This window comes from Poecilia mexicana, unplaced genomic scaffold, assembly GCF_051168715.1.
Source record: "Poecilia mexicana isolate PSO_F unplaced genomic scaffold, ASM5116871v1 scaffold_19, whole genome shotgun sequence".
Lineage (NCBI taxonomy): Eukaryota > Metazoa > Chordata > Actinopteri > Cyprinodontiformes > Poeciliidae > Poecilia > Poecilia mexicana.
In genome coordinates this window covers 2395654-2419072 of record NW_028263388.1, presented here as the reverse complement: position 1 = coordinate 2419072, position 23419 = coordinate 2395654, and the positions used below count along the sequence as shown (strand labels likewise).

At 38.2% G+C, this 23419-nt stretch overlaps 2 protein-coding genes across 3 annotated transcripts; both read left to right on the top strand.

Annotated features, from left to right (window-relative positions):
* Nucleotides 1-3351: 3351 nt before the first annotated feature.
* On the top strand, nucleotides 3352-12409 carry tbc1d24 (TBC1 domain family, member 24). Of its 2 annotated transcripts, none has more exons than XM_014978777.2 (7): nucleotides 3352-3623; nucleotides 6178-7275; nucleotides 8211-8369; nucleotides 8448-8511; nucleotides 9372-9467; nucleotides 10380-10620; nucleotides 11673-12409. In XM_014978777.2, the coding sequence occupies exons 2-7, from the start codon at nucleotides 6290-6292 to the stop codon at nucleotides 11828-11830; spliced, it is 1704 nt and encodes a 567-aa protein (XP_014834263.2). In that variant the 5' UTR covers nucleotides 3352-3623; nucleotides 6178-6289; the 3' UTR covers nucleotides 11831-12409. The 2 variants fall into 2 exon arrangements, with proteins under 2 accessions (XP_014834263.2, XP_087872687.1); XM_088016561.1 differs by lacking the exon at nucleotides 3352-3623 and adding an exon at nucleotides 4713-4733.
* Nucleotides 12410-16632: 4223 nt separating this feature from the next.
* Nucleotides 16633-23355, top strand: atp6v0cb (ATPase H+ transporting V0 subunit cb). Its single transcript, XM_014975868.2, has 3 exons — nucleotides 16633-16925; nucleotides 21143-21326; nucleotides 22140-23355. Exons 1-3 carry the CDS (start codon nucleotides 16859-16861, stop codon nucleotides 22342-22344), a joined length of 456 nt encoding a protein of 151 aa, XP_014831354.1. The 5' UTR covers nucleotides 16633-16858; the 3' UTR covers nucleotides 22345-23355.
* The last annotated feature ends 64 nt before the right edge of the window (nucleotides 23356-23419 follow it).

Genomic DNA, 23419 nt, shown 5'->3' with positions numbered 1-23419 from the left:
GCGCTGAGGTAGATTTTAGCTTCTATTAGTAAATCTGACATATTGGTGGTTAATTAGCTAATTTAATCACCTGCTGTACTGATGGTCTATCAGAGTTAGTGTTTGTGTCGCCTTAAAAAAACTGAACCAAATACTGAATTCCCTGCACATCTAAATGTTATTCTAGGTTGTCAAAGTCAAGCTAGCATAACTGACCTACTTCTCCCTCACTATTTTTCTTATATTTAAACTTTTTACTGACATGTGAAATGTGAAACCCTTGAATCTCTAGTTGTCATAGTGTTGATAATTAATAACAAAGCCTTGCATACCTTTTTCTTTTATACATTAAAGATTTAGCACATTATGTTGACAAGTCCACAGCTAAAATCGATGCTAGCCATCTTCGGCTAGCTGCGTTTTGCTGTTGTTCTGACAGCATACGTTGTCAGATAGTCATACGCTTAGCTCAGACATGTATCCGCTGTCATTACCATATGATTTAATTTAATCAGCAACATATAATCATGACGTAGATCATCATACACTTTGTTATGAACAGTTGTATGGCATCCTGACTTAGCGGTTAAGTAGGTTAATGAGTTTTACACGGGCGTGTGTTGTAGTTGACTGCTGCTGCAGCCAGACCTGCTTTAAATACACTTTGAAACCACGACAACCCATGTATGTCTATGTAGTTATCATATTATAAACATTTTAATGACTTATTTTCGTCATAACTTGTTGCGTATGCTGAACTGATGGTTCAGATGTAGTTCAGATGGTTCAGATGTCCGCTGATGGTCGGACTTCTTAATGCGCATGCGCGGGCTTGCGTACTAACTGCACGTATGCTATCCTGACCATAGACATAACATAATATATATATATATATATATATATATATATATATATATATATATATATATATATATATATATATATATATATATATATATATATATATATATATAATGTCTATGATCCTGACCGCGTATGGATATCTGATTGAACACTCGTTCGGAAGGAAACTGGGGGCGGGATCGTGACGTCATGTTGCAACGTCTCTATATTTATTTTTATAAAATAAATAATAATTATGCATCAGAATAAATGCTGAATACAAATGGATGTTAGTTTTTAGATTTTTTTTATGAAAAATGTGCATCATCGTCACAACTACATAACAACACATTGGAGTTTTCAGATCAAAGATTGAAATTAATAACACTTCCACCAAAACAGAATAATTTTAGATTTTGTTTTGACTCTGGGTTCTTGACGTGCCATCTCCAAAGTTAAGTAATTGGGTTTCAAAACTTTCTCATTTCTCCTAAATATCTTATCTTTACTGAGTTTCCTCTCCATGACAAACTCTAATGTGTGTCACATGCATATTGTAGCTCAGAAGGGGAAATATTTCTCCAAAGAATGAGACAAATGGCTAATTCGGCCGTGATTCAAAGCACATGGATTTTACAAGGAATTTGGGGTCTATTTACAGTTTGACTCTGTTGCCATGAGAATTAAAATGAAACAGCTAATAAGAAGAACAACAACACAGTTTTTACACAACTCTGTTAATTGGTAACATTACATTTTACTGGAAAAGATCAGGCGCTTATGTCACTTGGAAAGTATTTTCTTTCTTGGTTTATTTGCTGCTTTAGTGCAGAGGTAAATTAAATGGATGTTTTTGTTTCTTTTGTGTTTTTTATGAGTTTGGAATGGATCGTTCTAAACTGAAAATGCTCAAGTCTTGTTACTGATTTTTTTTAAAAGGTTGTCAAAGTGTGGCATCGGGGCCATTTTGTGACCTTTGAAGTGATTTTATTTGACCTCTGAGCACAAGTAAAGAACGGTTCAAATTTGACCAACAAAATACAAAAACTGTTTTTTTTTAGATGTTTAGTGATTTACAGATTTCATAACATTTTTTTGTTTATTAATGAAGGACAGAGGAGGTCAATGCTAAGAATGTTTTTAAAATAATATTACAAGAATAAAGTCATAAAGTTATGACTTCAATTTTAAAATAAAATTAAAGTCATAAAATAAAATGACTTTATTCTCATATTATTTTTACTTTATTCTTGTACAATGTTATTATTCTAATATTATGGCTTTATTCTTGTATAATTTCACTTTATTGTATTATTCCAACTTTATTTTCATACGACTTTATTCTTGTAATGTTGACTTTTTATTTTTATTTATTTATTTTCTTATTGTGGTCCTGATACTCCATCATGTTATTGAAGAGTTAAAACAAAATAAAAAAAATTAAAAAGATCATTTTAAACAAATTTTTGCTTTTTAAATTTAATAAATTAAAATTTTCCGGTTTTGACAGTGGGATGTTTGCCCAGAAGGCCCAGGGCCCCTTTTATGCAGGAACAGCCCCTGCTTTTCAACTGAATCCTGTAAATAAAAACATGGGCGGACAGACAGAGCATCGCCATAGCTAATGTGCAGGATTGGGAAGATTGGATGAGCATAAACCTCTTTGAGCTACGACCAAAAGGTTTACTGGCTTTGCACCATCTGTTGCTCTCTGCAGATTTAAACCACATAATTCAGTCGACTAAACCGAACTCCAATCTTCTCCACATGCTCTACATTGACATATTTTCCTTTATATGGCCTGGAAGTCCCACTTTTTAAGCCTTGTCCTATTTTAACACCATAATAAAAGCATAAAGTTGGAATTGCATTGAACAATTTAAAGTTGCCTTATTTTTCCAATACTTGTGGGTTTGTAACTTGTAATATTTGTGGGTCTTTGCAGCAAAACAGGAGCCAATAAAGTTTTGATGCAGGTAACCAAGTAAAAATGTACGCCACACTTTTCAGATATTTATTGTTATGCTTTTCATTCATTTTTACATTTAGACACTACATTGTGTTTGATGTCTTATAAAATCTTAATAAAATACATTAAAGTTTGTGGCTTTAATGTGACAATAGTGGAAAAAGTTTAATTTTGCAAAGCGTTCGTTGCTTTTTATTTTAGGAATGACTGACAAAGCAAACACGCTTTCAATAAAAATGGATGAATTTGTTGTCATTAACATTAAAATCAGCTGCCCTGCACTCTAACTCACCTTAGAAATCGGTAGATATACATCTTTAATTTTAATTATTTCACAGTAAAAATATATTTATTTTACAAATGTCTCACCCTTTCATTCCACAGAAAGCAAATACTGAGGCGTTTTTGAGAAGCACCAGCTGTATTTCAGAGGAAACCAGACAACATTTTACCGCAGGGCAGTTTTGATTGCATAATTTAATTATCAGTAACAGCTGTCATGTGTTGGAGCTGCTGTGCTTTGAGTTTCTAACAAAGAGCTGGTTTGTTGTCCTTCTTGTACTTCCTGTCCTTCCCAAATGGCACCACATTAAACAAGGAAAGATAGAAAATTGACGCCCACATGTAACTTCTGCTAGTAATTCATGAAAAATTAGGCATCTACTGCATTCTTCATTAAGCATCAGCATAGATTTTAAAGCTGGATGGATCAGAGGAGTTATTAGAAACCTGGTTGTCAGTGTAGATTTAAGCAGCCCTCCTGGACGCAGTGCGCATGCTCCAAACAACAACGTGAACCCTGCTTCGCGTCTTGCAGGCATGCAGCTCTAAGGTAGGAATACGGTGTTTTTTAATCGGAATAAACGTATTATTTGCTTGTCAGTATTCCTGGTCTGGTGGAATAAAGGCTGTTATTCTCTCTGTGATTATATTTAGTTAAATAAATCGGGTGTTTTAAAGCTTAAAACGCAAAGCCCAAGACAGACGGACAATCAATGGACAAGATTAATTGGTAGCGAGCATGCTAGCAGGTGCTGGAACGGTTTTGTAAATCTAACCGCCTAGTCATCTAATCAGAGTCTTTTTTTATAATGGTCTCTCTGCATCTATGCGTGTTTTTCTCGGGGCAGTTGGTGTTGTATGGTTTTTGTTAGCATATGAAACGCACGGTGCAGGATGAAGCTGAAGTTAGCCTTCGATTTGGACAATGGCTAAAGGGCGATTCCACCAATCTTTTTCACTAGCTGAAGATTTTTTTATTTTTATTTTAATCTGCTCTATTTTTAAAACTACAACACAAACACTGTAATTGTTTTACACTTGTACCAGAATGCTCACAGGCCAGTTTTTGATGTGTGAAACGATTATTTGATTTAAAAGTGATGAATTGGGGTTCAGTTTTAATTAAAGTTGAAGTTGTTGCATTTTATGTTTAATTGTACTGAAATGGGAAGACTGTTTTCATTCGCAACTTGCAGAGCTGGAGCAGAAAATGTCTGACTCGTATAATAAACTGAAACATTGCCCTGTTCTTGTTACCGTTTAAGGTCGTTGTCCATCATCTACTGAATATTTGTCGTTTCAGAAATTGACAAATTCTAATTTATTACAGCTGAAATCACCCTATTTTGAACTTCCACAAATCCGAAACATTGTTAATCTGTTGCTAGTGTAAAATAATCTAGTCTAGATTTGAAAAGTCTGTTTTAAAACAAGAGCAAATAGATGCTCAGTTGTTTAAAAAAAAGTGGAATTGCCCTTTTTAGCCATTTTGTTACGAATCGGAAGCCAACTTCAGCTTCTCCTGAGCAGGCTGCGTTAAGCTAATGCTAGCCGTGCTAACTTGGGGATAACTGTGTGCCAGATTTAGTCCGTGATCCGTGTAGCTCCAAACACGCAAACTAACAGGCCCGTACAGCTTCTGCAGCCGAATATAAACGGTGTAAGTGGCTCTGCATGCATTTTATGATGACGCTATTCAGTCATTCATTGTGTTAGAGGCGTTTATGAGGCTCCAGTCTTTCTTTCTGCTGAAAACGTCTTGATTTAACACTTAATCTTGAATTTGCAGCATAAATTAAATATCCATTAAAATCTTCCCTGAATTAGGCGTTCATAAACTCATAGGGATAAAACGGTAAGTATATTTACTATCTGCCGCTGGGGAATAATGCTGATTATGGGCGGTGTAAGGATGATCTGTCACTATGCATATAATTACAATCATAGATTGTTTAACTATAAGTGTAAATGCTGATTGCTGGTACTTGGATTGTACCAAAATTTTCACTGCAGAAACTGTCGTGCTTTGCGTTTTTATTCACTGTGTGATTGGTACAGTTTTAATTTCACTGTAAAAAAAAATAAAAAAAAAGCTTGGTGACCTTTGGTCGTGCGTCATCTTCATGTGACGGCTGTTCTCAGTAAGGATGTGTTGTGAAAGTTTTTATTACTTCACAGAAGTTGCTGAGTCAGTTTTCTTAAACTGTGAATCCTCATGTTGCCCATATGTGTCATGTTTGAAATACTTTTATTTTTCTGCCCCTGAGAACTTGATGTGGTCAAATTTAAGAAAAATTTCTGGTTAAAACCCATTTTGTAAGGTTGTCACCGATTCGTTTCACCTAGTTGTATAAAACACACTACTGTTCTTGGAGATAAAAAATAAAAAAAAAGCTTACAGGAGGAAGAATCCATGTAATGAAATTAGTAAATGTTTGTCTGCATTTTTTATTACTGAGAACATTCTGGACTTCACATTCGACCTGGCCAAGCCTGACCTGCAAATAAACGCGTAGTAACATCTCGGAGTAGTTGGCATGGCAACACATCTATTCAAGTTTTGCCCAATTTAATTGAGGTTTGGACTTTAACCACATCGGTCAGACCAGAGCTGAATTCTGTAATTTTAGGCGATTGGACGATACTTTAACGAGAAACGACTTTGCGACTCTTTAGAAAAGTAAATTGGTATTGGCCAAAATCGGACTCGGTAGAGTAGGTCAGGTTTTAAAGTGCAACTAAAGCTCATGTGAAAGCTTAGCCCCGCCCCCTTTAGAGAGTCCACCAAAAGTAGGCAGTGGAACATTTTTAGTTTTGAGCACATCTGCAGTGGAAATACAGCGACTGTCAGCCAACTGAACCTTTAGATCTGCAGTAGCCACTGTTCAACCCACAGAGGGCAGCACTGAGGCGGTTTTAGATAGACATCCCAGAATCGAATAAATGAACAAATTTTCACAGAAACATGAAGCTAACGGCGCTTAGCTCCTCTTTAAACTTAAAGATTGGTGATCGGCCAATCAAATCACAGTCGGAGATTTGAATATTCACCAACTGGGAATATTCTGAACTGGCTCAGTTCTTTAAACCTCTGTGTTTTCCAGTAACCACCATGGATGGGTAGTGTCACCCAGTTTGGTACCAGTTGTGTGGAGGACAGAAGGTCACCAGCACCTCCTCTTTGCTCCTTGGGCGGTCCAGAAAGCTTCCAGCATCATGGCTGAGGACGAATATGGCACGTTTGTGGACTGGAGCCAGATGGGGGATCTGGCGACGAGCAGCGGGCCCACCAAGCTGGACTGCAAAGAGCTGAAGGAGTTCAAGCAGATGGCTCGCCAAGGCTACTGGGCCAAGAACCACAAGCTGCGGGCTCAGGTCTACCAGCAGCTCATCAAGTCCATTCCGTGCCGCACCGTTACGCCGGATGCTGAGGTGTATCGTGACATCATAGGCGATGCCGCCGCGAAGAAGCCGTCGTCTCACATCCCGCTGCCGGAGTTCGTGGACGGAAATCCGGTGCCGCGGTACTGCTTGAAGGTGGAGGCGGTGGCCTCGGCGCATCGGATCATCAACTGCGTGGCGGGGCAGTTCCCAGACATCTCGCACTGCCCGTCCCTCCCGGCGCTCACCGCGCTGCTCCTGCACTTCAGCAAAGACGAGGCGCAGTGCTTCGAACACGTCAGCCGCATCCTGGCCTGCAACGAGCCGGGCAAACGGCTGCTGGACCAAACCTTCCTGGCCTACGAGTCCAGCTGCATGACCTTCGGCGACCTGGCCAACAAGTACTGCACGGCTGCGCACAAACTGATAGTCGCCACCGCCCAGGACGTGGTGGAGGTCTACGCCGACTGGCAGCGCTGGGTGCTGGGCGACCTGCCGTTCGCCCACATGGTCCGGGTCCTGGATGTGTACCTGGTGGAGGGCTACAAGGTCCTCTACCGCGTCGCCATCGCCTTGCTCAAGTTTTACCGCAAACACAAAACGGGAGGCCAAGCAGGACAGAACCAGCAGCGGCTCGACTCTGGGAAAATCCGGTCGGATATTCAGGCGTTCATCAAAGGCATCGGTTCCACCGTCACGCCGGAGAAGCTGCTGGAGAAATCCTTCTCCATTCGCCTGATCAGCCGCAAGGAGATTACGCTGCTGCAGGTCACCAACGAGAAGTCGCTGCAGCAGAAAGGAATCACCGTCAAACAGAAGAGGTGAGGTCCAAACCCGGATCGTTCACCCACACCACCACCAGGCCTGAAACGGTTAAACAGGATTAATCAGATTTATCATAATTAATCAGGTGAATCAATTATCGCAATAATGTCCACTAATGTGGTCATCAATTGATTAACTGGAGGATACAGACTGGAAGGGGGGAAAAGCAACTTACTGTAAGAATAATTCACTCCAGCTCTACAAAATGCACACATTCTGCATTTAAGATAAAAAACTAAAGAATGTTTTGTCACTAATGTTTGAGCTGCACCTGGTTCAAATTCACTAAAAATGCTGCATTATTTAATTTTAGGTAATGAAATAAATGACTTTAAAGGTTCATCTTAAAGCAAAACTTTCACTTTTCATCAATATTGAGATTAATTTATAACAAACTCCTGTATCTTGCTGAAAAGTTACTTTTTTTGTCTTAATTCAATTATACTAAGATATTTACACTAGAAACTACACAAAATTAAGATTTTCTGTTTTTGCAGTGATGTCAGTACATTTGAATCTTTTTTTTCCTGTTTTGTCAAAATGGTTTTAATCCTGTAAATTTGATTTTTAACATGGAAAATTCTGGTTCTTTTTTTCTAATGGAGCATTTCCTAGTCTTTGAATATCTGACCTCTGTCTTAGCATAAATTTACTCCTTCATTGTGAATTATTCATTTTTTGTTTTGTCCTAAATACGGTCGTATCGTTTCCTGTCAGTATTTTATTTCAGTTGATTTTCCATCTTAATGTTTTGTTTTTTTCTGCTCCATTCGTCTTGTCTCATCTGATCTCGCAGCGTTAGGTGGGTTCACTTCTCCTTCATTCATCCATTTTGCTCTGGTTTACTTTGACTAGACACCCTCTCTCGTAGCAGCAGGTATTATGAATGACCGCTCTGTACTGCAGCGCCTCCTGTTGGTTTGTTTTCCAGGCGAAATGTGCAGCTGGCTCTGGATCCCGACACGTTCAGCTCGGAGATCGTCAGCGCCAAGGAGATGCACGACATCTGGTCGTGGATCCCGGAGCGCTTCGCCCTGTGCCAGCCGGAGCTCCTCTTCACCACCTCCACCCACGGCTGCAGCCTCAGCAGGTGACCCGTCCCACGTCTCCAGCTCCTGTTTACGGGTTTAAAAAGAAACCAAACTGACTTGTTGCGTTTTGCTTTAAGGTTCTACTCTCACTGCGAAGGCCATGAACCCACCCTGCTCCTGATCCGGACCACCGATGGAGATGTAAGCAGAGCAGCTTTTCTAATTCTGTAATGCTAAATTTAGTTGTGATGTTTAAACCAATTGATGAACACACTGACTATTTTATTTATTTTTTTTTATTAAAGGGAACCTATTTTGCACATTTTTCTACCTCCATTTGGGTCTCGGCTGCTTTTAAAAAACCAACCGGCTGTTTTTTGGTGTCTGGAAAACGAACCATTTCAAAACCTTCTTGGATGGACACTGCCAGTACACTTACAGAAAGGGCTGCTTAATTATTAGGCGTAGTGGTGGGCACACTTGCTAACACGCTAATAGCAAAGCTAAATTTTGGTTTAGAGGTTTTGCTAACTCTGAAAATCTTTGGCGCACTTGGCTTCCCCTAAATGCATAACATGTAATTTATCTTTTTAAAATTTGGTGTTCAATGGTTGTAATTTTTCAAAAAAAATTTAATTTGAAGTTGGTGCTTTAGCATTAGCCTCTGTTAAATGCCATGTTTGGTGTTAGCAGAGCTAATATCTATGATTGGAGCAGTAGCATTAGCATTCTGCTACTGGAAACCATGCAGCCAAGATTCACGGTGCTAACGGACATTTAACCAAGCATTAGTGGGGCTACATGGTTTATTTGAGTTCTTATCTATAGTTTTGACCTGGATTGGATTAGATAAATTTACATTAAGTTGAATGTTTATAAAAATCAGTGAATTTATTGTTTAATTCCATTCATATGAATTTTCTACAGTCGTCGTCTGTGGCTGGATTACAGCTTGGCTCTTCCACAGACTCTGGGTTATAAAGTGCATCTTTGTGATTAAAGCTAGTGCATATGAAGATGGTGAAATTATTGTTCTAACATGTCTTTATTTTTGATCCCAGGTGTGTGGAGCCTTCCTGTCATCAGACTGGGAGGAGAGGAAACGTGGAGGCAACAAGTTGAGCTATTTTGGCACCGGGGAGTGTTTCGTATTCAGGGTAAATTTGTTTTCGTGTTTCAAAGATAATTTCATTCATTTTAGTCTGAGTAGTACCAAGTAGCAGCCACTAGAGGGCATCATTAGCTGCAGTTTCCACAGCTGTCTGCAAATCATTGCAGGTCATATTGCTGCACAAACCAACATGCAGGAAGCTCCTCCTCCTGCAGCGTTTGGTTCCTATTTTTAATAAAAAACCTCTGAAATGTGAAAACTGATCTGATGTCTTCACAATGAATTATTCATCCAGGTTTCTGAGTTGACGCTCAGCTGTGGGCTGGAGGAACAAACACTTAAGAACGACCCGCGGAAACTCCGTTACCTGATCCGGTAGTTTCTGGTTAGGCTTTTACCTGACACCACACCTGAGACCAGGTCTGTCAGGAAAGGGTTAACAGGAAAAAATATATCCATTTTATTTTTACTGGATTGGACTTTGACTACACTGCAAAAACAAAAAATCTTACCAAGTATTTTCTCTAGTTGCAAATGCTCTAAATGAAACAAAATTGACTTTCAAGTAACTTTTCAGCAAGATGGGAGCCTGTTGGGTCAATAACTCCTTTTATATTGATGAAAAAGTTCTTGTTCTATTGGCAGATTATTTTTCTAACATGGAAAAATGTCTTATTTATTCAAAGAGTACCAATAAACTTTAATATATAATTAAATGTAGTTTAGTGACATAAATCAAACTTTGTTTTTGTGACTGGTGTCCTGAAGAAACTCATAACAATGTGGCTGAAACATTAATTGGATTCATCGTGATGAATTATTGAAATATTCATCAATATAATCAGTTAATCTTGGCTTCACCTGGTTCTCATCCACTAAAGGAATTTTATCCAATAAAATGTTTTTATTAAAGAAGGAATTGATTCCCTGGTTGACCGATCCCATGTCTGCTCTGCAGCTGAAGCCTGAGATGGAGCGCTACGAGTGGGTGGTGATCCGCCACCCTGAGTTGGCGTCGGCCATCCGGCCCGCAGGTCCGGACGATCCGGCCGCCGCCGATCCGAGCGCAGACCAGAGCCTCCCGCAGCCCGACAAACCTCCTGGAGAACTGTCGCCGTTTCTGGCCACGCACCACTTCAACCTCAACTCCAAAAACACGTCGATGTTCATGGCTGGGAGCTTCGACTCCATCATCGTGGGTGAGCAGATCGTTTCTGATCCCGCCTGCTTCAAGCCAGACTGATGGTGCTGCTGTCACTTTAAAGATGTCTACAGAGGTCAAAGGTCAACCAGCCTGTTCATATTTCCAAAATGGAGCAAATTTTGGCGTCAATCAACTGAGCTGCACAAACACGGCACTATTCGTTTACATCGATTAGTTTTTTGTTCAAGGTTGATCTCTTAAAAATAATAACCGCACAAACCAAAATGTTTCCTGCACAAACACTAAACTTGATTTTGTAACTATGGACAGGCTGATTGACCTGTGGGAACATTTATTAAAGGTGACCTATTGTGCTTCCTTAAACAGCTTAGGATCGGTTTATGGCCTATAAAAACATGTTCATTTCATTTTTTGCACAAAGTCTTTCTTAGATAATGAGATTTTAGTCAAATTGAGTTGTTTTGGAGCATCTTGTCACTTTAAATCTAAAACTGCTGCTGGCCACGCCCCCTAAACTCGATGTTTACACTCGCATTTGAAAACGTGCCGCAAACGAATGTACAATAATATAACCGTACGTCTTAGAAAAGCAGAAATGGAGCCTCCTGCACAAGAATGCAGCAGGTGGTTTCTAGATGGTAAGTCGACAACAAAATAATTCGTCCTTTCCAGCAGCCATTATAATGTGGTTAAACCAGCTGACCAAATATGCTGGAGCTCAGCATAGGTTGCTAGGCAACGGGTGGAATTCCACTGGGGTTGCTAGGTAACGGGCTGCAGTTTCTAGGTGATTTGTAATGTTGGGATCTGGAGGTTTTTGAAAGGGTTAGGGTAACGCAAACTTATTGTGATAAAAATGTGCGGATAGTTTTATTTTCTGGGCTGTTTTCAGATGCAGTAGAAACTCAAAACTGAAGTACAAAAAGTTTGAATTTTGCATAAAACCTTCTAAAACGAGAGCGGCACAAATGAAAATTTTCACAAACGTTTGATACCAGTTTTTGTCTAATTTAACTCGGGTTTGTTTATTTGATGCTGGATTTGCATTAATTAAATCGGTTTACCTGAAACTTCTTGTCCAATCAGGAGGCGGCGGCGACAGCAACGCCCTGTTCATCGACGCGGAGCTGAACCACGGCCACACCGGCCGCTGCGCCACCTTCGACAACCCGCCGCTCTGCAAGGAGAGCTTCCAGATTTCCCTGCTGGAGGCGTGGGGCTTCCAGGACGCCATGGCCCACTGATGATGATGTCATCAGCTCTTAACGTTTAAGTGTTAAACGCCGACCGAACAACTTCCATCCAGCAAACTTCCTCCTGACTTACCATATTTATTTATGACGTTAAATGTTCAACATGTAAAGACTCTATATTTTCTTTATTTTTGTATGTACACATTATTATTATTATTTTTGAAAGGAGAGCTTCCTGTTTATTTGCCAGTGAACAAAATGGACATTTCCAGCAGCTTTAGTGAGGTGAAGTCTTTGATATATGATGGTGTAGTCATGTTGTTCCATAACAGATGTAAAAATAATAAATTGAGCAAATGTTTGACTTGTTGCTGCTTTGCACCTTAATATTTTTTATTTTTTTCCCTCCATTTCTTCATGTTTAAGAATATTTTCTGCTGTGGTGGAAAAAAACTGTTTTGGTGAAATAACTGCAGTTTCTGTCCTTTTTTTTTTTTTTTTTTTTTTTAAAAGCTTTTCCTGCTTCCGGAAAACGAATGTAAAATGTGGACCTGAGGAAAAACTGGATTAAATGTCTCACTTGTGGTTGTATGGATGTTACACGTGTGAAAATACAAAATTGAATATGCAGATTTTGACTTTATTTCCCCTCATTTAACCCTTTCATTGGTGTTCAAGATGAGGCGCGGGGGCCATTTGTGGCCCTGGGAACAATTTTATTTGTGCCTCCTGATGTCAGTTCAGAAATTAATTTGGCTACTTTTAATAATTTTGGGAAGAAATTTCCATGATTTTTTTTAAACTGAAAATGTTAAAATGGACATGAAATAGATTTTCTTTTGTTTTCAAACAGTTGCATCATTTTTAATTTATTTGCTTTAATAAGCACTGCCTCAAAATTTTTCCAAATGGGAGTTTTTGAGTTTTTCTGTTTCTAAAAGTTGAAATTTTGAAAATCTAAGTTGGAAAAAGCATAACAGAAAATTGAAATCAGAATCTTCAAAATCCAAAATGGCTGCCTACCATGCAAAACACAGCAATGGCTGCATTTTTTTTTTTTTTAAGTTTACAAGATTTGCAATTCAAGCCCTAAATTCACACAGTACTACAGTTAATGCTTGTAAAAAACAAAATGGAGAAATTCAAATAAAAATGCCCCATTCTTTTTGTATATGTACTGATGCGACAGTTATATGTTCTAGTCTCATTGAAACTGCAGCATTTCTGTCTTCATAGATGCTAAATGTTTAACCCAAAGCTGCTTCTGTTTTACTCAGACGTGGTTTTCAGGCACATTCTCTATTTTTGTTTGGTGGAAGCTGACAGTGATCTGCATGACTGGAAAACATTTGATGAAAATGACTCATATTCTTAAAGTACGTGTAAAAACCTTCCTGTTTTCGATACACTGAAGTTTGTGCCTCTGAAACGGTGAAATATTTTTTTCAAGGCATTTAGCGGGGCAGCCTGAAAACAATCGATGTCGGTTCTTTGAAAACAAAATCTATTTATTTACAATGAAAGCATTTAACGTGTCTGCAGCTCAAGTAACAAAGCGGTGTTGTAATGTAATCCCCTCTTTGCAGTGAGAGGTACTGACTCTGTTCACTAGGCCAGCGCTGTTCATTCAAGGATTCACGCCGCTAATCGCGCATGCGCGGCTATTTTTAGCAGCCCCTTTGGGTGTTGGTCTGGCACATCTACTGAAAACCTGCTTTCCTGCCTGCAGCACTAAGATGCTTAAGTGTTTAAGTCAACGCACTGAGAGGGTTTTCCTCTGACTTCCCCACACCCCTCACTGGACTGGTGCAGCTTTTCCTTACACAAATGTTAATTACAATAAGCTAATTATTTGATCTGGTTGATTTCCTTGTAAAATATGGGGTCTCTTTTGGAAAGTTATGAGTTATTTAGTTTAGCCATATTTTCACCATGTCATTCATTGATTTATAAAATCTGCTTCAAATTAAATAATTAGTTAGATATCTAAATTTTTTGTTTAAATATTTACCTTAGCTGGCAAGACAGATATTTAGCTTCATGTATATAGTTCAACATTAAATATTTGGTTTTAAATATTTAAAGTTAAATACTTAGCTTGTTTAAAATTACATTGCTAGCTACCAAGCTAAATATTTAGCTTGCTAACTAAGTATTTGTTTTAAAGCTGCATATTTAGCTTCAGGATAAATGTTTAGCTAATTGAATAGTTAGCTCAGAGCTACATATTAGCATGCTTAAAATAGACATTTAGTTAAGATAAATATTTAGCTTCTTAGTTAAATATTTAGTTGAAACTCTGACATTTATAAATGAAAAAATAACAAAGTGAAAATATGACTTTGAAAAATGACTGACCCAAATTATTGATGTCAAGTTTACAAAAGAGCTTAGCTTGATCAGATGAAAAAAACACGAGTCATTTCCTGTTTTGACATTTTAAATATTTTAGAAAGACATTGAAATAACAGCTGAAAGGTAGACATGGTTTGGTGTCAGTGTGCATGTCTGGGTATAAATGGGTCATTCATCAACAACATGCGGATTCCCCCAAAGCAAACAGGAAACGATTCACTACCAAGGTTATCATGTTACTCCATGCTGTTAAATGAGCTGGTTACACAGAACCGCACAGTGTTTTCTCATCCTCGATGCTAATTTTGAATCAATCGAACTCAGAGAAAAAGAGAAAATACGAGCGTGATCCTCCTGGCTGTGACCTTGCAATTGGTGCATCTCCTCTGTTTCATAATTCAGCCTCAGCAGTTGTGGAAATGTTTGTGTCAAAGAGGAAGGAGGCTGGAGGTGATGCATGTAGACACTGCATCACGAGTGGTGGGGCTTTACCCAGATCTATGGGTGGAGGGAAGGCAGCGCTGACTTGACCCGGCAATGCAGAAACATCATGGAGGAGGAAGAACTGCACACGCCAACTCTGTCTTCATCTGGGGGAGCCCTGCCTGCCTGGTCCTCTGTTCCTCTCTCTCTGTGTAAATCCAGAGCTGGAAGCTGCAGCCATCCCACCTACAGGCTCACAAGCCACATCGCTGCATGTCACGGCTGACAGTGAAACTCCCTCTGCAGCAGGGGGATAAATACGGAGGGCCAGAAGCACCAAAATCAAGAACTTCATAATTATTTGAATGTTTTATTGATTATGATTAAATACTTAAATGGTAAAATATTTGGCATTTTAATAAATGGTGGGTCTTGATTAAAGCTGCAGCATGAAACTTTTGTCAAAATATAATTTTTAAAGCATTTGTTGAAACTGTCCCCATGTGACAGTTTGGTATGAGACAGATAATTTGTGAAAAAATTTGAGCTCCTCTGCCTTTTCCCAGTGACAACCAATCAGAGCCAGGAGGCGGGTCTTTGCGCTGTCAATCACCCCATTGCTCTCTGATCAACCACAGCTAGCATAGACTGTAGGAATGCTCAGGCTAGTTAGCATAGCCACAGACAATTGCAAGTAAACGGTTTTCCTGTTTCTCCACTATTAGCATATTTAACACCGAGTACACAAGAGTGATTGACAGCGCTGAGACCCTCCCGCTGACTCTGATTGGTTGTTTTGCCATTTCTTCAGATGGCAATAGTGGATCAGGGAGGAGGTGAAGCTTGATCTGTTCACAGATTACCTGTCTCATGCAGTTTTAGCAAATATGTAATAAACATTTTTATAAAAGTTATCTACTGCACATTACATTATCTGAGCATTGAGATGCTATTTCAGGCTTGAATTGCTTCACTAATAGGCTAACTGCTATTAGCACAACATGAACACAAAATAGTCTTTATAATTGTTTTTATTTTTAGCAGAAGCCCACTGGGCCAAGAGACGTGTCTTCGTCATCCATTGCTGTTGTCTGCGGATGTTGCTTGTGCATTAGATTTATGGCGGCCCCAGAAACACAATACAAAGTTCCCAGCTCAGGACTTTTGGAAGTAAAACAGAAAAATGCAATTAATTAAAATAACATTTTATTCATAATTTTATTCTTCTTGTGCAGCAGTGTCTAAGGGGGCACTTTAGCCCCCCACCCACTGACTATTAAAGTAGTCATTATGCTGTCACACGTCACTAACTGACTAAATTAGCAAATTATTAAATGATAATGATTCTGTGCACTCTGAAAATAAAATATATTTATTTATTTCTGACATATCTTTCATGTTTTAATTAAGTGGTAACAGAAGCTATTGTATTATTTGTTCCTATCTGAATCTGTGGGAGCAAGCTAATATTAAATAACAGGGAGCCAAAGCTGGAACCTTGTGGAATCCCACATGTGATTTATGTTAGCTCTGATCAGAAGTTACCTATTGACACAAAGAAATCCTTGTCCTTTAGGTAACATTGGAACCAGTAAAGTACTAAAGTTTATTCAATACCTACCATGGTCAACAGTGTCCTGTAGCAGCACTGGATCTCCCATAGTAGTTTGCCTCATTGACGTCATTAGCTAAAACGTTAATAATTATTTGAAGAAAAATATCAATAAATTTTAGGCAGACACTTAAGAAAATATGTTTGACTTTCTAGATTTACACGGTTTTCCCGCATTTGCAATTAATATCACATAAATATCAACGGGAAAGCCTGCCACGGAGCAAACCAAATGGAAGCCTGATGGGGGGTGAACCTTTACAACTACAATGAAGATACACAACACATTTAAACGCAGCATCGAATATATATATTTATTTCTAACATTGAAATCTTACTTACGATTTGTACATATTTTCTACGTCGCAGTGTTTAATATAAAAGTTTGCCGTAACCCCCCGTCGCCGAGCGAATTGAAAGTTTCCATCTGTTCGGTCAGTCAGGTGATCCTTTCCGCTTCGCCATTTTGTGCTGCTACACCGGCTATTTATCTCAGGAGTCGTGACTCTCCCGTTTACACTGGTAGTTAGGTTATTAGACGGTTCCTGGTTTACCCGGCGTTGCTTCCCAAGCCCGTGGCCTTTTCTATTGCCTCCTGTAAAGTGCGCCTTTCCTCTTTTGGTTAACGGCTAATTGTTATTATTTTTGTACATTTGCTTTATTTTTTATACGTTAGTTAGTGAGACAGAATGTCGAGCCCAGAGTACTCACCGTTCTTCGCAGTGATGGGAGCCTCCGCGGCTATGGTGTTCAGCGGTAAGTAACACACACTTTCTTTAAATTGATTTTTAATGTTTGTCACTCACATGTCTGTTTGTATTTACAGATAAATGAGCTTAAATCCCATATAGTGTCATTTGCTAGCCGCGGTGCTCTTCTTAAAGCTCATTTAGCTATTCGGAATGCTAGCGATTCATTGCTAATAGTTAGCTGTCATTTGTCCTAGCTGTAAGGCAGAAAGGGATTTAAAATTATTTTTTAAACCGCCCTATTTGCATTTATTGTGTTTATTTGCTTTCACTTCTTAACCATAGCTAGCTATAACGAGCTAAGGCTTGTTAACTAGCTGGTGGTAGCTGTGTGAGTTAGCATTGACGCTAGCCTCATTTCAAATTACTCTGGCAAAGCGAAAGGACAAAACAGGAGTTATTTAATTACAATATTACACGTACAAAAGACACATTTTAACTGTATATTTGACGACAAACTTTAATTTGTTTGTCCTTAAATTTAATCGTGTGGTTAGTGAATTAATAGCTGATTAAGCTAATTGCTATTTTCTCCACAAAGCTGCCGTTTACACTTTACCAATTCATTAACAATAATTAAAAAGTGTTGCAAAGTTGATGCTTAAGCAATGTTAAAAGTTGAGATCATAAAGCAAATGCATTAAAGATCGAGTCCACGCCATCCCACGTAAGCTGTATGAGTCAAAATCTGCGTAAAACATTTAGTAAACATGAAGGTGTAGCTTTAACTTCATGCTGATGTATCTATTTTTTTTAAATAAAGCTTTTGAAAAAGCTATTTTATAGTTCAAATATCAATTTGAAACCGTGATCAGCTGGCTGACTTCCTATTCCTCAAAGGAATGACGAAGTCACATGATTATCACATGATGAGACTTCTGACTGGGCCATCTAGCTAGTGATCCCTTTATACATTTAAACTTTTAAATGTATAAATCGGCAGTGATTTTCATGCTAATGTTTGTCACTATCAGATATCAGCATATGATTATTATGTCCGATATTATGGCTGAAATTTGGATTTGAATTCAGACAATTGGTAGAAAACTTGACAAACTGTAGCCTATGATATAACTTAAGATATTAATTGACAAACTCAAACTTTTCTAACTTCAAGCTTTCATGAAGGACGTTTTTTTTCTTTGTATAACGGACAAGAGTAAAAATATGATGCACGTCTTTTGATATAGACAAAAATATACAATAATTCATATTTATATAAATGCTTATAATATTAAACTCAAAGTGCATCAACATAGTTTTGGTTGATGCATCAAAAAACAAATCAGAAAAAAAAACTTGCTTTTAAAAAATATATCAAACTTATTGATTCAAAATACCAGTATTGGATCAATGAGCGATAAGATCAATACTTTAGTTTCAGTTTCCCTCTGCTCAAGTTTTCCCAGTTCAAGAAATTTTGGGTTGATTTAGACTGAAATTAGATTTTTTTTTTCTTTCACTTTAAAGTAAAAATAGTTATTTTATGTTTATTGTGCAAGTATGTCATTAAAATATTTTGTAGGAATCTAAACTTTGTTGAAATTCTGTCCTAAGTTTTAACAAAATAACTAAAAGGAAAAACCCACAAAAACACATAAAATAAGTTTTATATATTAAACCCAAATAATGATTGGTTGGATTGTTACTAAAATATGCAGCATTGCACACCACTACTCACCACTTATAAATGATCAACCAGTTGATTTTAAATGGTCTGTTCTGCTTTTTTCCAGTAATTATTAATCATTTTAGAGGATTGCTTTTGCAGGAGAAGGGGATGGGAATGTGTTGATTCTTGATTTGGGATTCAGGTGGAAACATCCTGCAGAGTAAAGACATTCACGTCACAAAAACGGTAAAAAAAAGAGAGAAAAAAAAAAGCCAGGATGCGTTGGCAGGTGGTAATGTGTTGCATTTCCTGCTAAAAGAGAAGTTCACAGATTGATGTTTCACTTGTCCTGATTTAAATGTGTGAAGCTCGGCTTCATATAACAAACTTAAACATTTTCAGTAGCACCTTATTTACTTTGTCATTATTGCAAATTCAATTAAAAACACTTCATTAATCCAAAAGAGCTCCTTTTACAGTTCACTTTTTTTAAAGTTTGAATTTTGTTTTTCTAGTAAATTTCTGACTCTTGAAAGAAACTTCCAACTTTTGAAGCTCAAATTTCCACTTTTTTAATTCTAGACCATTTGAGTTCCTTTTTTCCTTTTCTCTTTTTATTTTTGTGCAATGGCCCTAATTAACTGCTGTTGCTGTAATTTATGTTTTCACACTGCACATTTTTAAAGACTGCATTAAAAATGTTCTGTCTTTTCTGTTTGGTCTGCCTAGATGCTGTAATTTGGTAAAAACCACATCCGGCTTTTTTCTCTGTAACTCAGAGACCCTCCTGCTGTAATTGGTCATTTTGCTGGAGGCACTTCTGCTCTGATGTCATCAGACGTCATGGGGCGTCCCGTCTCCCAAATGCTCTGGTAGGGAGCGAGGAGGAGGATTAGGATTACAATCCAGAGGTTTTGCCTCCACAGAATCTTCCTGCTGAGACATGATGACAGTAATCCAGCCAAACATTTAAGGCAATATTTAATCTGATTATTAGCTACTCTACGTCTTTTGAACATGCAGTTTTTTTATTTCAGGCTCAGTTCAGAGTTGCCTTAAGCGTCTAAAGTCGGACTGTTCCTCTGTTTTGTTTTTTACTAAACGTTGCCCCGTTGCGCTCTGCCTGATGACTTCAGACAGACGGGGCTGATTTAACCTTCTGATGGCGTCTGTGTGGCGAAGCGTCAGGAGCGATGGAGGCAACATGGCGGCTGAACAGCCTGCTGGAGTTAACAGGAGAAACTCCCAGTGCTGGAACGCTTCTGGCTGGGAAATCTGGAGACGTTTCAAATTTAATCAGCATCATTTTGTCTTTGTGGAACAGAGGAGGTCATTTTCTCAAAATCCTGCTCAGAAGTTCACCAAAGGTTAAAAAGCTGCAGAATAAATGAAGAAATTAAACTTTTTTTCCCCTCAGTATCTCAGTTCCTGCAAAATTTCACTTTTATTTATTTATCTTTTGCACAATCAAAATCACTAATTTTGTGACGCCACATCAGAAATATTGCCAAGGAATTCTTTGGTATTTTTACAGTAATTGTCTCTGCTCTTATGGAGAACATGTCGTCTGCGTTTATGTACGACAATAAATGCAACTTTTTGTTCCTCCATCAGACTTTAACTGGACCTGAACTAAAGAGACAGCAGTGTAGGAGAAGAAACACTGAAGAAACATTGATTTTGTTTGGTTTTTTTTTTGGAAATCCAGATTTTTATTTTAGTAAACTAAAACTTTTTTAAACTAAAAAAAATAGTTTTTTTAATTCAGATCAACTCTAAGATTAAATATTGTGGCCAGTGAAAGATTTATTTCTATTTTTAATTATGAAAATAAAGTCATATTTAATTATCCTAATATTAGGATAATTAAATGGTGGTTTCATGGGAACTTTGCAGAAAAAGTAATCAAATGGTCACAAACTGGTAAATACAACCAATTTGTTTTCAGCCAATTGCTGAATAAACATAAGAGCAATAATTAAGAAAACATTTTATTAAAATAAAAACATTTAGTCTGTAAATATGTTTTAGCCAAAATGCGTCAAGTGGCAAAGTTTAGCTTCAAATTCACTAAAGGATTCTGTTTTTACTTTTTAGGCAATAAAATATTTTTTATAAACTGTTCATTAGGATATTTTATTGTACTTTTAATATTGTATAAAAAAAAGATTAAGTGGTTAAATGAGAAATCGGCAGAATGTGGCAATTTTTAAAACTGGATTAATCAGAATAATATTTTGTTGCTTCACCTGCAGGTTCTTGTTGAATCAGTCGTTAATGGCTGTTGGTTTGCTTCATATTGTTGCTGATTGCTTCTGTCGACACTGCTGGGTGTGTGTGACGTCTGTGTGTGTTTTCCATTTTCTGTCAGCTTATGAAGCTTCTTCTTCCTCTTTTGATGGCCATCCCCTCTTAAAAAGCTGATTTTAGTTTCCTTATGACTGAAGGTGAAATACCCCAGTGAAGTCATGATGGGTTTTTATTTGGAGGAACAGAATCTGTAACAATAGTTCCACTTCTGCTTTATTTTCCAGCTGTGCTTCACTGTTTCTGTCGTCCACTAGCCTCTCTGATGCTAACCCGTTAGCCTGTGTTTGTTTTTGTCATTCCAGCCTTGGGAGCGGCCTACGGCACGGCTAAGAGCGGCACAGGCATCGCCGCCATGTCTGTGATGCGGCCGGAGCTCATCATGAAGTCCATCATCCCCGTGGTCATGGCTGGTATCATAGCCATCTACGGCCTGGTAGTAGCAGTGCTGATCGCCAACAACATCTCAGACAACATCTCTCTTTACAAGTAAGCTTTATGTTTTATGTACGTTTACAATAATGTTCTCATCACCAGTAAATCAAAAACTACCTATATTGCAATGGATAATACATCTGGTAGCGTATTCAACAGGTTGGTGGAATCAACTAACTCACTCTGGTTGCCTAGCAACAACATGCTGGGTAAGAAGCAGTTTCAAGTTCCCCCAGCTTTGGTTACCTAGCAACGACCTGCTGAGTGACTGGGGCAGTTTCAAGTTTCCCCATTTTGCTTCAAAATTGCAAAAAAAACAAAAAAAAAACATGCAGTGAAAACTGGGTTAAACGGGAACGGTTCCGATATTAGTTTAGAAATATTTTAGATATTTAAAACAAAAAACGAATCAATAATTAACGATATCCACTGATATGAAACGCTTATCATTTTCCTGTTAATATATTACATTTAATGTAAAGCTGAGCGATTTAGGCTTAAAGTTAAAAAAAATTCCTATGCAGTTTTAATCAAATTTTTTTTTCTCTCTTTTAGTTTCTCTTGTAGTTTTACTTTATTCTTGTACGACTTCTCGAAATACAACTAATAAAAAAGATGAATTTCTCATAATCACGACTTTATTCTTGTACAAAATCTCGTAATGCTACGACTTCTCATATTTCAACTTTATTCCTCCAATTTTACTTTTTCATTTTTATATACTAAATATTCTGTCAGATGTTTACTATTAAACGATTGGTTTTTTTCTATACTCCACTGGTCCAACTGCTTCTTTAATCTCTGTATAAAAACTTCTGCGGTCGATTTGTTTTAGTTACCGTTTCTGCCGGTTGTTTGTGTGCGCAGGAGTTTCTGCCACCTGGCCGCCGGGCTGAGCGTGGGCCTGAGCGGCTTGGCGGCGGGCTTCGCCATCGGCATCGTGGGCGACGCCGGCGTGCGGGGAACGGCCCAGCAGCCCCGGCTTTTCGTGGGCATGATCCTCATCCTGATTTTCGCCGAGGTCCTGGGTCTGTACGGGCTCATCGTCGCCCTCATCCTCTCCACGAAGTAACACGAAGCCGCTGCGTCGGTCCTTTAAAAGTTGCTGCTGGAGGGGAAAAAAGTGTAAAAAAAGAAAATAGAGAAAATATGGGGGAAATGAAATGCAGGCTCCATAAATATGGTCTTTTCTCAACAATGTGTACAGTCGTGCCGATTTGATAGTCAACTTGTAAATGCGCAATGTAGTGATTTGTCTGTCTTGTGTGTGTGCGTGTGTTTAAAGAAAAAAAAAATAGAAATCGTCAGATAAAGACTCGTTTTCTCCCTCCACTTTCTTCAGAGGCGGCTCTGCTTTTCCCCACATCGACCTGGGAGCTGTAATAAATATTAAAATAATAATCATGAGGATCTGTTTGTAAAAAACATGTATGGACTTGAGATTTTTGTTCTGCTGATTTTTATTTATGACGTGTTCATTGAACTGTTGAGATGCAGCAAAACTCTAATTGTCCAAGATATTATACATGTATAAATACATAAATATCACTAGATTTAATGCACTGTGGGTTAATCGTGATAAGTGGTTGGATTTCCTTTTTTTTTTTTTGATTCAGATTGCCTTTAGTCTGTCGCTGGTGGCGTGTAGCTTTATGAACTTTTCTGTTTGTTTTTAAGCGTCAGTGTTTTTTCCTCGTAGTGCTGCTGCTGTTTGCATTAAAGATGTCGGGTCTCGCCGCTGTAATTTCCACATTCCAGCTCATTTTTCACGACTTTCTCATCTCATCTGTGGCTGTTCCTCCATTCCAGGCGTTGAAACAAAAAACCCCGCATGGGATTCAGTGTTTTCTTGCTCAGACTACTTTCAGAAGATTTCATCCAGATCAAGACGTATTTAATAAAAATAAAGAATCAGACGTGATTAGCTTTAAAGTTATGCAATTTTTTTTTTTTTAATCTGGAGCGTATTTTCTGGAACTAGACCTGCTGTCCATCAATAATCCTGATAATCCTGTACAAGCTCTGGATGTATCAGTTTCTCAATTAAAGATTCAAACTTTTGACTGACTTCCAAACACACAAATGTCTTCGGTTTCTGCGTTTATTTTTCAGTTTCATTCCGACGCTTTGCTGCTTCAGCACCAAAA

What these genes read in the sequence shown, in the direction of transcription:
- tbc1d24 (XM_014978777.2), top strand. Translation starts at nt 6,290, where the DNA reads ATGGCTGAGGACGAATATGGCACGTTTGTGGACTGGAGCCAGATGGGG. An exon ending in ATCACCGTCAAACAGAAGAG is followed by an intron (nt 7,276 to 8,210) that starts GTGAGGTCCAAA and finishes TTTGTTTTCCAG; the next exon opens with GCGAAATGTGCAGCTGGCTC. An exon ending in TCCGGACCACCGATGGAGAT is followed by an intron (nt 8,512 to 9,371) that starts GTAAGCAGAGCA and finishes TTTTGATCCCAG; the next exon opens with GTGTGTGGAGCCTTCCTGTC.
- atp6v0cb (XM_014975868.2), top strand. Translation starts at nt 16,859, where the DNA reads ATGTCGAGCCCAGAGTACTCACCGTTCTTCGCAGTGATGGGAGCCTCC. An exon ending in CGCGGCTATGGTGTTCAGCG is followed by an intron (nt 16,926 to 21,142) that starts GTAAGTAACACA and finishes TTGTCATTCCAG; the next exon opens with CCTTGGGAGCGGCCTACGGC. An exon ending in GACAACATCTCTCTTTACAA is followed by an intron (nt 21,327 to 22,139) that starts GTAAGCTTTATG and finishes TTGTGTGCGCAG; the next exon opens with GAGTTTCTGCCACCTGGCCG.